Raw genomic sequence first — 14,829 nt, forward strand, 5'->3', positions numbered from 1 at the left:
TACTGATTTTGGCAACTTTTATCAAAAAAGTCTCCAACAGCCTTCCAAATGGGAATCAGAATCAACATGTAGCCATGGGATGGCTGATGGGAATTAGAATCAACATGTAGGCATGAGATGCCAAACTGCCTGCCCCTTTTAAAAACCATATGCAGAATGCAGAATACATAATAACAGTTGGAAGGGACCTTAGAGGTTTTCTAGTCCAACCCTCTGCTCAGGCAGGAAACCCTACAGCATTTCAGACAAATTGTTGTCCATTCTCTTCTTAAAACTTTCCAGTGTTGGAGCATTCACAACTTTTGGAAGCAAGTTGTTCCACTGATTAATTGTTCTGTCAGGGAATTTCTCCTTAATTCTAAACTGCTTCTCTCCTTAATTACTTTGCATCTATTACTTCTTGTCCTGCCTTCAGGTGCTTTGGAGAATACCTTGACTCCAGGGGTGAAATCCAAAATTTTCCCCTACCGGTTCTGTGGGCGTGGCTTGGTGGGTGTGGCAGGGGAAGGATATTGCAAAATCTCCATTCCCACCCCACTCCGAGGCCAGTCAGAGGTGGTATTTGCTGGTTCTCCGAATTACTCAAAATTTCTGCTACCGGTTCTCCAGAACCTGTTAGAACCTGCTGGATTTCACCCCTGCTTGACTCCCTCTTCTTTATGGAAACCCCTCAAATATTGGAAGACTGCTATGTCACCTCTAATCCTCTTTGTTAGACTAGACATACCCAGATCCTGCAACTATTCATTATGTTTTAGCCTCCAGCTTCCTAATCTTTGCTGCTCTTCTCTGCACCTTTCTAGAGTTTCAGCATCTGTTTTATAGCATGGTGACCAAAACTAGACATACTATTCCAGGTGAGGTTTTCCAAAGCAGGATAAAGCAGTGTTAACACTTCAGGTAACCTTCATACTATCCCTTTGTTCGTGCAGCCTAAAACTGCATTGTAAGTTCTCCTAAATTTCTTCTCTATTTCTTATGCAAGTAAGTTCTCTTAAATTCTTTTTAGATGGATTTACGCAAGATTACACTATAATAAGCATGCATCTCTGCTCCAGTCAGCTTCTATGTACAACTAAGATGTCATATTTGGCCGATTTACTGCTCTCTTAGTGTCCTCATTACCGCCCTTATTATTGGCATATAATGAATTGGGAGATGAAATCGGTTCTTCCCTCCGCTGCTACAACTTTTAGTAAACATCTCAAGCGCAGACTCGAACGGCACAGAAAGGTAGTCTTGGCAGCTTTGTAGAAGTGTGGTTTTGCAAACTGGGACTGTTTTTAAAAAGCCAGCAAGCGTAAAAGTACGCATCATGCATCAGGACTCCAGCCTGAAAAACGGACAGCCCGGTCAGTATCTGATCTCTTCCACGGTCTTCAGCTGCACTTTTGAAAGGAAAACCTCGCGTTTTTCTAGGGCGCTACTCCACCCGTGAGTGGCGCGTGCGTCCACCGTAATGGGCCTAAAAAAGCGCGCGCGCCGCACTCCCAACAGGCCGGTTGTTTTCACTGCGCCGGTTGCGCATGCGCTGCCGAGAGCGCCCAGGGTACTGAGTGTCTGTGACTCTTGAGGGCGGGCGAACCGGGTTGAGGTGGCGGTGGAGGCGGTTGCTGCCATGTTGTTCTCTGTTCGTTTTCGGATTGCCTTTCCACGCCTGGTAAGGAGGGGGCCGGGAAAAGTTGGCGTCCTTCAAGGAGCAAGTGGGGCGCCGTTAGAGAGCTGAGGGAGAGTTTGAGCTACCAAGGGCATAGTGGCCTTCCTCTCCGGGAAGGGGAGGAGCGTGAGGCTCGGGCTGTTGTACCTCACTTCCTCGGCGGAGGAGAAACGAAGGGTGGGTGTCAGAGCAACGCTATTTTGCTATAAGCGGCGGGCCTAAGCCGGCAAGCGAGGGGAAGATGGATGCGGAGCGAACCACCTGTCCCTTTATATCGCCCCGAAAATCAGTCCGTCTTAATTCTCAGATTCGTTCCGTTTATGCTAATTCGCCTGGGTCGAACTAGAGGATAGTGGCATTGACCGAAATTTGCAATTGTCATAATCGCCCGAACGGTTTTTCTACCTCTCGGCTTCCACAAAAGTCCTCTTGCATTAAAATACACCGTCAGTTGATTAATGGAACGCGGGAGCTGAAGCTGTATGTAGCAGGCAGCATTTTCTACATAAATTTGAGTTGGATAGTTACACGTATCTGCTGTTGTCCTGAAACAATGATCTGTTGTCCTATTGGCAAGTAACATTGGTGTGGAAGATATATGAATATTGATTTCTAAAAGAAGCCTGCATCTTCTAGATCGTTAGAAATAACAAAACTCAAAAGGTTTGCTACACATCTTTCCTTTTAATAATGTCCCAAGATAGTAAGCACTTCCTGATTCTTATCTTTTTTTATATATATAAACAGAAAGAAAAGGGAATAGTATACCAGGCAAAGAAGTTTACATTTGTACACCATGCATTATTTTTGTATTTGTATGACCTGGTTGTTTTAGATGGACGTTGCTCATTGCAGAAAACTTTTACTACCCAGGACACTGTCAAAATTTCAAATAAGTCCATTAAACTAGCAGTCATATCTTGTAGAATCTTTGATCAAAATTATATGTCAAGGTCAATGTTATATCTGGCTAATAGCTGCATCAACATCATTTTAAAAATATTCATGTTAATTCCTGTACTTTTGCTGCTTGAATGTCTATTGTATCTACTGCGTATTGTCTCTTGCCTGGAGGCTATCAAAGCATAGATTATTTCATGGAACTGAAGAGGTCATTTAGGCCAATTAAGCCCTTCATTAAGTGCTGAAATAGAAATTAAGGTACATCAGATGGTCTGAAGGCATTTATTTAATCTAAAAATCTTCTTGCCAGTTGTGTAACCCTTTTCATAAATTTGGTAAACAAACAACAAAAAACCTCCAGATCAAGCTGCCATCTCAATCATCATCTTGCTACACCCCACTCTGCTATCTTTTCTCATGGCTAAATATGCCATACGCCTGCAATCTCTCTCCACATAACTTAACTTTTTAGTCTGCAAATCATCCTATTGCATTCTCTGAATTTACTCAGTTCCTCAGAAACTTTTAAAGGGGGGGGGGAGTTTGCCTAGAACTAAACACTGTTTCGAGATGCTTTATTCTGAGCACGCTAAAATGGGTTAAACACAATTTAGCACAACTAAAGGTGGAATTCTTAATTTCCTGAGTTTGGAAATTATATTCTATTGTATTGATGTATGATCTGACAGTAAAACAAAAGAAAAGATGATTTAGTAATCATCTTTTCCAAGATTTTTCATAAGAATTCTTACCAAAACAAGTAAAGCACTTTTTCCTTCTGATTTGATTTTTGTTACCTAAACAAAACTCTACAATTTTCTCTGATAGATTTCATTCCAGTCATTCACTTTATTCCATTTTATTAATTTCAGCTTGTATCTCTAATTTGGCAAAGTTGTGTTGAATTTGATTTCAGGCTTCTAAGAAATTAGCATATATATCTACCTAATTGAGTGTTATGCACAACTTCGGTAAGCATTTCCTTTGTAAATATTAATAAAATGTTTAGAAAACCCAGGAGTGATCCTTGTGGCATCTGACTTCATATCTCTTTTCAGTTAAGATGTACTGATTAGAAAGACCTTAGATCTACTTCAGTTCCCTGCCTACTGCAGAAATCCACCTAAACATCTGACTGATGACTTTTATTTAAATGCATCCAAAAGAGCCACCCATCTCCTAACCCGAGTCTTCCATAATTGAACCACCCTTATCATTAGGAAATATTTCCAACCACTAATTCTGTCTTCACTGCTTCATTATTTTTTCTATAAACATTCTAGTTGTTTCCAAACATTTGTTGCTCTAATGAATTTGTAAGGAAACAAACACTTTTTTTATAATCAATCCACATCATATGTAAATTGGGATTTCAGCTGTTGTAATTCTCCAATATCATTTTATCAATCAGATTTTGATTTTTTTGTAATCTTTTTCCTTTTATTTTCTTTCTGTCCTATTGGAAAGATTTTTTTCTGAATCTTAGATTTGTCTACTATTATGCTTGTAAATAATTTAAACACTGTAGGCAAGTATGTTATTGGTCTATAATTTCCTGATGGTGTCCCTTTTGCTGGGTCTTTTTGAATCATAAGTTTTGTCAGTTATTAATCAGTTACTAATGTCTCTTTTATGCAATACTTCATTAAGCTGTTTAGTTATAACTGAATGTCAGATATCTGAGCTACAAGCTATGCAATTGATCATTTGCAAAAAAAAACCCTTTTCACTCAATTGTTAACTGTTTCTGCTGTTAATTCTTCCATTTAATTTTTATTAAATTCATTTTCAAATTATTTTATCCCTTCATCATTTTTATTATCATTTTTTGAGTTTCTCATAGATCTTTCCAAAACTGTATTGTTTTCTTTTTGTTTGGTTTTCAGTTTTCAGAATTTGTCATTTATACTTTGGCAGAATTGCCACTGGTCTGATTGAAATAGCTGATTTTGCTTAAATTGGATGATTCACGTCTCAGGTTTTCCAGCTATTGCTTTTACTGGTTGCTTTATGATTTCCAAAGCTGCTTTAATTTTTCTGATGCTAGTTGTTTTAAAACTAGGCTTGTTTTGATCCTTACATTGTTTAATTTTTATTCTTTCATGTTCTTTAAATTACTTGTATCTGATCTTAATTATTTTATTTTGGTCTGTGACCTTCCACTTTGGTATTAAATATGATTTTGCGGTTTTGTTTTCTAATTTTGATACCCAATTCTTCTGAAAATATCACTGTTCAATTGTAGGCAACTGATCGAGATGCTCTTTTAATCCTTGCAAGAATCTTATTCATATCCTTTGTGATTATTTTGCAAGTGCATTATGCTTTTGGCTTATGTTCATTTGTGATTCACCAAAATATAAGATGTATTTTGCAGGTGTTGCTGACTAGTAATGGTCATCCTGTACTCAATTTTTTACTTTTAGCTACCCAAACATACATTTACATTGTCCCTATTGCAGCTTTTTGCTTACTGTTCCAATTTGTTAAGATCCTTCTGTCAAGATGAGGAATCACAGATGAGCATTTTTACAAGATCTATTTACTGTAATTGTCAGAGTATCTGGTCCACACTTAACTAACTTGCTAATCAATTTAACATGATGAATACTTTGTTAAATTTTTTGCAAAATTAAGGCTGCAAGATTCTTAGAATCCATTAGGAAAATTACATGATCAAAAAGAGGTCAGGTTAGCCTAGCAAGATTGGTTCTGATTTCTGGGAATTACCACATTATTTTCAGGGTACTGTATCCTTCTATTATCTGCTCTAGAATTTTCCTAGATATTGAAATTGTACTGACTAGTCTATAGTTTGTTGGAGGTTCCTCTCCTCAGGACATTTGCTATAATTTATTCAGCTGTCATTTTATCAGTTGTCCAGAATTCCTCGAGAATAGCTATAGCCACTTCATTTGGTCTGGAGTTTTAAATTCATTCAAAGAAATATTGTATTCCCTCAGCATGTTTCTATCAAACGGCTCCTCATTGTCATTCAGTTTTGTCCAAATATGAACAACTTCCTTGTTTGCAATAATTTCCCAATCCATTTTTAGGGAACTGTTTTTAGACAGATTTAGAAACACAACATTATTATAAAGAACAAATTTTATTATTTCAGAATTTGCACAATATTTCTTTAGCATACCAGCAAAGATAGTAAATCAAGCTGCTAGATATTTCTATATTAAAGATTTGTAATCTAGTTCTCACAGTTTTATTCATGTAAGCAGATGTATAGATGGTTGGTTATTATGTCACAAAAGCACCAAAGATTCTGTTGATAGGATGACTTTTTAGTTCCTGGAGAAAATGAGCCTTATAGGGATTTCTGAAATGCAGGCTACAGAAGACAAAATTCAAGCTGTTTATCTTTCCTTTTCCAAACTTCCTGCAGGTAATTTCTTCTTTTGAATCATGAAGATTTAGATGCAGGTAGAGGACAAATTTGAAGTGTTAATACATATTATTACAGATATTACTACCTACTTTTGCATTTAATACTGTATATTTTTGGTTTATATGTAGTGTAGACAGATTATCAGCAGTACAGTAACAAAATAGACTCATCTAATTCAGTAAGGATAAACATAATTTAAGATCGGTTCGATTTCTTAGCTGTAATTGGAAATACAAACTATTAACTTTATATGAAATATTTGTAGGTGACAAATATTCGTTGCCTTTATACATCAGCAGAACGCAGAAGTAGTGGTGGAACTTTGTTTGTGGTAAGTAGTTTGAACAAATGATTATACAAAATGTTTAGTGAAATGGAAAAATGTGGCTTTTATTTGTGTGCAATTTGTTAATTATTTATAACATTACACTTCCTTTCTATTAGTAATAATAAAACTGCTATACATAGTATTGTAGGTGATTGTATATATGATTGTTGTACTTGGCAAATATATCAACCTACTGAATTATCATGTTTACTTAGAAGAAAAGCTCATTATGTTTAATGGAATCTATTTCCAGCAAGAATATAGAGGATATTGGCCCCCAAAGTGTAAATGCTTATCTGTTATATTCATACATATCCCATTAAGCAGTCATGTATAAGCTTCTTGCATTAGTTTTACATATACAAAATGACTATGGTAATTTTGTATAAGTCTATCTGAATGTATGTCTATCTGACCAGACTTCTGATTTTGTCAATAGTGAAGTAAGAATCGAAGTTGGAAACAAAAACCATATTTTATAACTTTAAAAGTGTATTAAACAATTGTGTGGTATGGTTACAGTATATATTCCGGATTAGTAGCATATTTAGTTGTTAAACTTTATAACAACATTGAATATCTAGCAATTGATTTGATATAAACATTGATATTTTGGGTTTAAAGTATTGTGTTAAAAAGCATTTTAGTAATTCCAAAGAGAATATATTTGATTGGAGGACCTTCCCCACTTTCATCAGTGTTCACCTAAAACTTTCTCCAAAAAATATTTCTTTTTTCACCATTGGCATCATTCTGTACATGTCTTACATTTGTGGTACTGTGCATTATTGTTCTTTATTCCAAACAGTTCTGTATTGTTTTTTCTTACATTTAATTGGGAAATTAATGTGTTTTCTAATACATTTTGTACAGGACTGGTACTGTCTCGTCACATCCTTTGTACTTTCACTTTTATTTAATTTCCTTTCTTCTGTTTCTATTTTCCCCTAACAACCATTTCTTTCTACAAAAATGTGGTTTGTCCCATATTCATAATTTCCTGTCACCCATGTATCCTTCACTAACTCTTAAACTTCCGTTATAAACTGTCAGCTTTAAAATTCATATTTATTCCTTTTTCATGTCTACACACAAGTTCTTAAACTTTGTATTCTAAACAAAGCAATATTTTTCTAAGCAGATATTCACCGGTCACTATTCTCATTCCTTCTTCAGTCTCTGAATGGCTCAGTGTCTTTTAACATGCGCTGGAATTAATACTTTTCCATTCATCCTAACCAAGTAACATTCTATCAGAATATTCATGAACTGGCAGAGACATGGTAACAAGGTCAGCCAATGATTAGGCATAGCAACTGGATCAGCCAATGAGGGCTGTTTGGAAACAGAAACTTAAGAAGTCTGGGCATGGCTTAGCTCTGTGCTCAGCTCTAAAACAAAACTAGTATACTCTGAACTCTGAATTGAAACTGATCTCTCCTCTCTACCATGTTGGAAGAACAACTATTGGTATTGTACATTTATTCATGTGTTATATTGCATATAAAGGGAAGTTAATGAATCCTGCTGAATCAATTATCTGTGTGTGCTTTCTGGATTTGACTTTTGCAACAAACTGACACATTCTCCCCTGGATCATCTTATTCAAAATATTGTGTAGTTTCTCCTGAAATAATGAAAATGGTACTGCTTCCAGGAATCATTGGGAGCAAGTCTAAGTGTGCTGCAGGGGATGTTGGGGTGGGGGTGGGGAGACCTGGCAGGAAAGGGCGCAGCAGAATCCCCCTGGTCTGTTGACTGTGAAAGCGCTGCATCTATTGTGACTTTGAAGAAACAGGTTCGTATGTAGTTTTGGGATGTCATTCGTTGTTTGAACAGTCATCAAATGGCATGTTTCTTAAGGATTACTTGTACTGTAATATTTGACTGGGTACAATAATTTTTATAGCTTTAGGTGATCAATTAAACGACATTCAACTGTATAGGTTATCATAAACTTTTAATTTTTCAATTCTGCATCCAATTACTGCAACAATATTTTCACTTATTGCAATTTGCTTACATAATAAACATGTAAATTGAAATGATGATCAAAGTATTCATTATTAATACACATATCCCGTGTGATATAATTAAATAGCATGATGCAACATTTTATTTCTGAAACTACTGACTAGAGTGATGATGCATAGAAGATGGTTCCAGTAATTCAGCTATTAGTACAGCTTTTCATATCTTCTTAAAACGAATCTCTCCTCATGAAGTATCATAATTAAGATACAGAAGCTATAATTTTTCTACATCTAACCATCTTTTCATTATTTTATTGTAATTTGTACAGCACAGAGATACTCCTGAAAACAACCCAAATACCCCATTTGATTTCACTCCTGAAAACTATAAGGTATGTTTTATTTTGTTATTAAATTACTTGGGCTTTTACACCATTTTAGTCCCTTTTTGATGACTTTTCATGTTTTGATGGGTGAAATGCTGTATTTCTATTTCAATAAAATTGGTTATTGTAATATTTATTTTCTTTAATAATAGAGGATAGATGGAATAGTAAATAACTACCCAGAAGGACATAAATCTTCGGCAGTAATCCCAGTCCTGGATTTGGCTCAAAGACAACATGGATGGCTACCTATATCAGCTATGAATAAGGTACTTATCTTTAATCTGATATTTTAGCATATGTATAACTGAACAATATTAACACAAAATAATTTTAATATTCATTAAGTACCTCATTTAAAACAAATAATTTAGAATGTTGCCAGATCATATAAGGAAGTTTATTAATCTTAAAAATATTCAGATAATTTCACAGTATTTACTGACTTCAGATTGCACTATGTGCAATAATTCTGTGAGTCATAATTTAAGAAAATTAAGACATTGCAAGATTTTCATTGCTTCTGCTAAAAGTACTAATATATGTAAATATATTATTCAAATAAAAAAATGATTTTCTCCTATTTATAGATTGCTGAGATTCTACAAATGCCTCCTATGAGAGTTTATGAAGTAGCAACATTTTATACAATGTTTAATCGTAAGCCTGTTGGGAAATATCATATTCAAATCTGCACTACCACACCTTGCATGCTTCAAGATTCAGATACTATATTAGAAGCCATTCTGAAGAAGCTTGGTATGAAACAACACTTAATTTTCCTGTATCATGAGTCTGTTCATGTTGTATTGACTTTTCTTACTTAATCCAATTTATATTTGTACTCTGAAAAGCATATTTGCAAAGAAACTTGATCATGACAAAGTTACCCTTGTATCCTGGAGAGCTGGACAATAGGATTTTTTTAGCTGTTGATAGTGGAGCTACATAGCCTGAGAGGCTGGTTTATAGCTAAGAAAAGGGAGAAAAGGAAATAAGAGCCTGAGAAAACAGATTGAAGGAAACTAAACAAGGAGAGAAGCAACCTAGAACTAAGGAGAAATTTCCTGACAGAACAATTAATCAGTGGAACAACTTGTCTCCAGAAGTTGTGGGTGCTCCAACACTGGAGATTTTAAAGAAGAGCTTGGACAACCATTTGTCTGAAATGGTATAGGGCAGTGATGGCGAACCTTTTTGGCACAGTGCCCAAACCGGAAGGCAAGTCACGTGCACGTGTGTGCCAGAGCGTCAGAAATCCAATGGCTGAGCTGGGGTGACAGCGCACGTACCCACAAAGGGCTCTGTGCCCCACCTCTGGTTTCTTGCCTGAAGACCTCCAAGGTCCCTTTCAACTCTGTAATTCTTTTCTATTCTAACATTTTGGCTTTTTGTGATGCGAGATCCCTTAAGGGGCAAGATGCATATGTTTAAACTTGCTGAAATTTAAGATACTATTTCATTCTTCCCCCAGCCCACAAAATAGTTTCTTGTGACATTTATGAAATAAAAATACCTTCATTTAAGATAACATTTGGCTCATTATATTATCTAACAGCCAGCTATATACCCATACATTCCTATAAACAGGATTGCAACTCTAGTGGCAAGAACAAATTGGGAAACGTGCTAATTTAATACAGTAAATCTAATACTGAATTATGCAAACTGCCATAATCAGTTTTGGAACATTGTATTGGGACAAATAGCCATAAAGTTTTCATGTTTACAGTTTGCTTTATTATAAATCAAACTAATTTGTTTTGCCTCAGGTATAAAAGTTGGGGAAACTACGTCTGATAAACTTTTCACTGTAACTGAAGTTGAATGTTTGGGAGCTTGCGTAAATGCACCAATGGTACAAATAAATGACAACTATTATGTAAGTAGAAATAAGCCTTATATCTTTCAGTGTATCCATTTTGTATATGCTTGTTGCCTGGAAAAATTAAATTGGCATAAACAGCAAGTTTTCTCTATCATAGTATGGGTTTTCATATAATATTCTAATGAACAGATTTACTAAAAATGAATTTTATATGAATTAGATCAGTGGTTCTCAATATTTTATTTGTTGTTCCATCATAAAAAGAGCAACTTTTTTTCAAGAAGGAAGTTCACAAAATTTTAGGGATTTTGCTTATTATTTATTGTGCTATGAAATTCTATACACTTTCCAACATATAAAGATCAGAAATTTGAATATGGCTATGCTGTGTGCCAAGCAGAGAGCAATATATTTTCTGCAAGATCCAATCTGGGTCAGTCACTGGAACCAGAAATTTAGTATTCCAAACTTTTGGACTTATGTTGGAGCCCATCCTCAAGGAACTTCTGGAACGAAACATATGGTTTGGACTATTCTATGCATTGTTTTTATATGGTGCCTTCCTATTGGTTGATTTGTGTGTTGATGTGCTTCAAGTCCTTGGCTTCTAAGTCTCTCGTAAACTGGTGGTAAATCAGTACTCCTGTTGACTGACAAGGGGCCCGTTTCAATCATTTCTCTGGCTATCTTTCTACTTGCACAGTTAATAGTCTTAGTAACTGCAAAATTGAATATACCGTATTTTTCGGTGTATAAGACGCACCTTTTTACCCCCAAAAAGGGGGTGAAAATCTTGGTGCGTCTTATACGCCAAATATAGCCCCGGCCCCCACCCTTTGGCCATTTTCGGCCAGTTCCAGGCGGCAGAGAACTGGGTCAGGGCACAGCCTGAGGAACAACTCTCCCTCTTCGGGACGGTGGGGGGTGGGGAGAATCTGCCCAGCAGCAGACCCGCGATCCCCTTCCTGATTCCAAACATGAGGTGTGCAGAGACAAAAAAAAGTGCACATTGTTTCAGGCGGTGGATCTGGCCAGGAGGAAAGAGAAGTTGAGTCTGCTGAGAAGAAGGACAGGAGCGTGCGGCTCTGCAATGTGCAGAAAAACACTTTCGGGCGGCAGTGCTACAATCTCCTCCCCGAATCCAAAGCACTTCCCAGTTCCCCGCTGCACATTGCAGGGGAACTGGCTGCCACCTGAAGTGCGACTCTTGAGAATTGCATTGGGGAATCCGGGCAGCAATGGCTGGAAAGGAGGAACGTTTCCCTTTAGGGGCTCCCATTCAGCTCGGCTTGGCTCCTGGGCGCAGAGAGGGCTTAGGCAGCAGTGGCGGCGGCTCCTCACATTGCTGGGGAGTGAAGTCAGTGCGGCCAGAGGGGTGACCAGCCGCAAATCGTGGCACCTGCCTTGTTCCCCGAAGCTGCAGGGCAGATTCCCCCCCCCCAGACCATCCTGAAGAGGTTTGTTCCTCAGGCTGTGCTCTGTCCCTCCCCCCAGAGCATGCGAGGGGTCTCTTTGGGGGAAAGCGAGTAGTCCCTGCACCTCTTGCTTGCAGGAGGAGGAGGAGGGCGGCGCCACCTTAAATGCTGGTAGGCAGAGGTAAAATACTTTTTTCCTTGTTTTCCTCCCCCAAAATTAAGGTGCGTCTTACACTTCGGTTTTGTTTTGTTTTGTTTTGTTTTTTATTGAATTTGTATACCGCCCTACTCCCGAAGGACTCAGGGCGGTGAACAGCCATAAAAATAAAACATATAAATACAAAATTTAAAATAGAGATAAAACAAATTAAATAAATTTGGCTGAACCATATTTAAAACCCCAATAATTTAAAACCGAATTTAAAATTCCCATTTAAAAACGGAGAAGTTTAAGTCAGGCCGGCTTGCTGGAATAGAAACGTCTTAAGCGTGCGACGGAAGGTGCGCAGATCCGGAATCCTCCGTATCTCGGGGGGGAGCTCGTTCCAGATAGTAGGTGCCCCCACAGAGAAGGCTCTTCCCCTGGGGGCCGCCAGTCGACATTGTTTGGCCGACGGCACCCGGAGGAGCCCCTCTCTATGGGAGCGTACTGCTCGGTGGGAGGCTATTGGTGGTAGCAGGCGGTCCCGTAGATAACCAGGTCCTAGGCCATGGAGCGCTCTAAAGGTGATAACCAAAACCTTGAAGCGCACTCGGAAGACCACCGGGAGCCAGTGCAGCTCGCGCAGGAGGGGCGTTACATGGGAGCGCCACGTCGCTCCCATCACCACCCGCGCGGCCGCACTCTGCGCCAGTTGGAGCCTCCGAGTGCTCCTCAAGGGGAGCCCCATGTAGAGAGCGTTACAATAGTCCAGACGGGAGGTGACGAGGGCATGAGTGACCGTGCGTAATGAGTCCCGATCCAGAAAGGGGCGCAACTGGCGAATCAGGCGAACCTGATGAAAAATCCTCCCGGTCACGGCCGTCAAGTGCTCTTCTAAAGACAGCCGTGAATCCAGGAGGACACCCAAGTTGCGAGCCCTCTCCGTGGGGGCCAATGCTTCGCCCCCAATAGTCAGCGATGGCACCAGCTGACTATATCGGGACGTCGGAAACCACAGCCACTCGGTCTTGGATGGGTTGAGTCTGAGCCGGTTTCTCCCCATCCAGATCCGTACGGCCTCCAGGCACCGGGACATCACTTCAAGGGCATCGTTGGGGTGGTCTGGGGTGGAGATGTACAGCTGGGTGTCGTCAGCGTACTGATGGTACTCCACCCCGAAACCACGGATGATCTCGCCCAGCGGCTTCACATAAATGTTGAACAAAAGGGGCGAGAGGACTGATCCCTGTGGCACCCCACATATAAGGGGCCTCGGGGTCGACCTCTGCCCCCCTGTCAACACAGACTGCGACCGGTCGGAGAGAAAGGAGGAGAACCACCATAATACGGTGCCTCCCACCCCCAACCCTTCCAACCGGTGCAGCATGATACCATGGTCGATGGTATCAAAAGCCGCTGAGAGATCTAATAGGACCAGGATAGAGGAACAACCTCTATCCCGAGCCCTCCAGAGATCATCCACCAACGCGACCAATGCCGTTTCCGTGCTGTACCCAGGCCTGAAGCCCGACTGGAACGGGTCTAGATACGTCGTTTCATCCAGGTACCGGGGAAACTGTCGTGCCACCACACTCTCAACAACCTTCGCAACAAAGCGAAGGTTGGAGACTGGACGATAATTAGCCAATGTTGCCGGGTCCAGGGAAGGCTTCTTGAGGAGAGGTCTCACCACCGCCTCTTTCAAGGCAGCGGGAAAGACACCCTCACTCAATGAAGCATTTATAATCCCCTGGAGCCAGCCTCGCGTCACCTCCCGAGAAGCCAGCACTAACCAGGAGGGGCACGGGTCCAACAAACATGTGGTCGCATTCAGTCTACCCAGAATCCTGTCCACGTCCTCAGGGGTCACAGAGTCAAACTCATCCCAGATAACATTCTCAGGACCTGCCCCCGTCATCCCCCCTGGATCTACCCAGTCGGAGTCCAGATCTTCCCGAATCTGAGTGATTTTGTCATACAGATACTGAACAAAGTCCTCGGCTCTTCCCTCCAAGGGGTCCTCCCTCGCTTCCTGATGGAGCAGGGAGCGGGTCACCCTAAACAGGGCGGCCGGGCGGTTATCTGATGACGCAATAAGAGCAGCAAGATGAGTACATTTTGCTGCTTTTATCGCCACTAGGTAATTCTTAATATGAGATCTTACCAGTGTCCGGTCAGATTCAGTGCGACTGGCCCTCCAACTACTCTCTAGGCGTCTTTTCCGGCGCTTCATCTCCCTCAGCTCCTCAGTAAACCAAGGAGCCAGGTGAGATCGGCGCCGGGTCAGAGGCCGCAAAGGCACGACTCGATCCAGAGCTCCAGCGGCCGCCCTATCCCAGGCGGCCACTAAGTCTCCAGTCGAGGCGTGAGCCAGGACCTCAGGCATTGGCCCAAGCTCCGTCTGGAACCTATCAGGTTCCATCAGGCGCCTGGGGCGGTACCATCTTATCGGTTCCGCCTCCCTGCGGCGGGGAGCAGCGGTTCGAAGATCAAGGCGAAGGAGAGAGTGATCCGACCATGACAAGGGCTCGATGGCTATGTCCCCTATCTCGAGATCACTCAGCCACTGTCCAGAGACAAAAATCAAGTCCAGTGTGTTTCCCCCCATGTGCGTAGGGCCATGAATTAGCTGGGTCAGATCCATAGCCGTCATGGAAGCCATGAACTCCCGAGCCACCTCAGACGTCTCACCCACGGACGGCAGGTTGAAATCCCCCATGACCATAAGTCTGGGGGTATCAACCGCCACCGCAGCGATAACGTTGAGTAGCTCGGGCAGGGCTGCTGCCACGTGGCA

At 40.5% G+C, this 14,829-nt stretch overlaps 1 protein-coding gene across 2 annotated transcripts in view; it reads left to right on the forward strand.

The window, feature by feature from the left end:
• The first annotated feature begins 1,543 nt into the window (after nt 1–1,543).
• NDUFV2 (NADH:ubiquinone oxidoreductase core subunit V2) overlaps nt 1,544–14,829 on the forward strand; it is a 28,333-nt gene continuing 15,047 nt past the window's right edge. Inside the window, exons 1-6 of one of the 2 annotated variants that reach the window (XM_070940625.1) lie at nt 1,544–1,660; nt 6,226–6,291; nt 8,591–8,653; nt 8,800–8,916; nt 9,238–9,406; nt 10,420–10,529. In XM_070940625.1, coding sequence (XP_070796726.1) covers nt 1,619–1,660; nt 6,226–6,291; nt 8,591–8,653; nt 8,800–8,916; nt 9,238–9,406; nt 10,420–10,529 — 567 coding nt within the window. In that variant the 5' untranslated portion in view covers nt 1,544–1,618. The remainder of the gene's footprint in view (nt 1,661–6,225; nt 6,292–8,590; nt 8,654–8,799; nt 8,917–9,237; nt 9,407–10,419; nt 10,530–14,829) is intronic. The other variant, XM_070940626.1, reaches the window with a different exon arrangement.

Source organism: Pituophis catenifer, unplaced genomic scaffold, assembly GCF_029215685.1.
Source record: "Pituophis catenifer annectens isolate HBS135680 unplaced genomic scaffold, rPitCat1.0.hap2 SCAF_3, whole genome shotgun sequence".
NCBI classification, from domain to species: Eukaryota; Metazoa; Chordata; class Lepidosauria; order Squamata; family Colubridae; genus Pituophis; species Pituophis catenifer.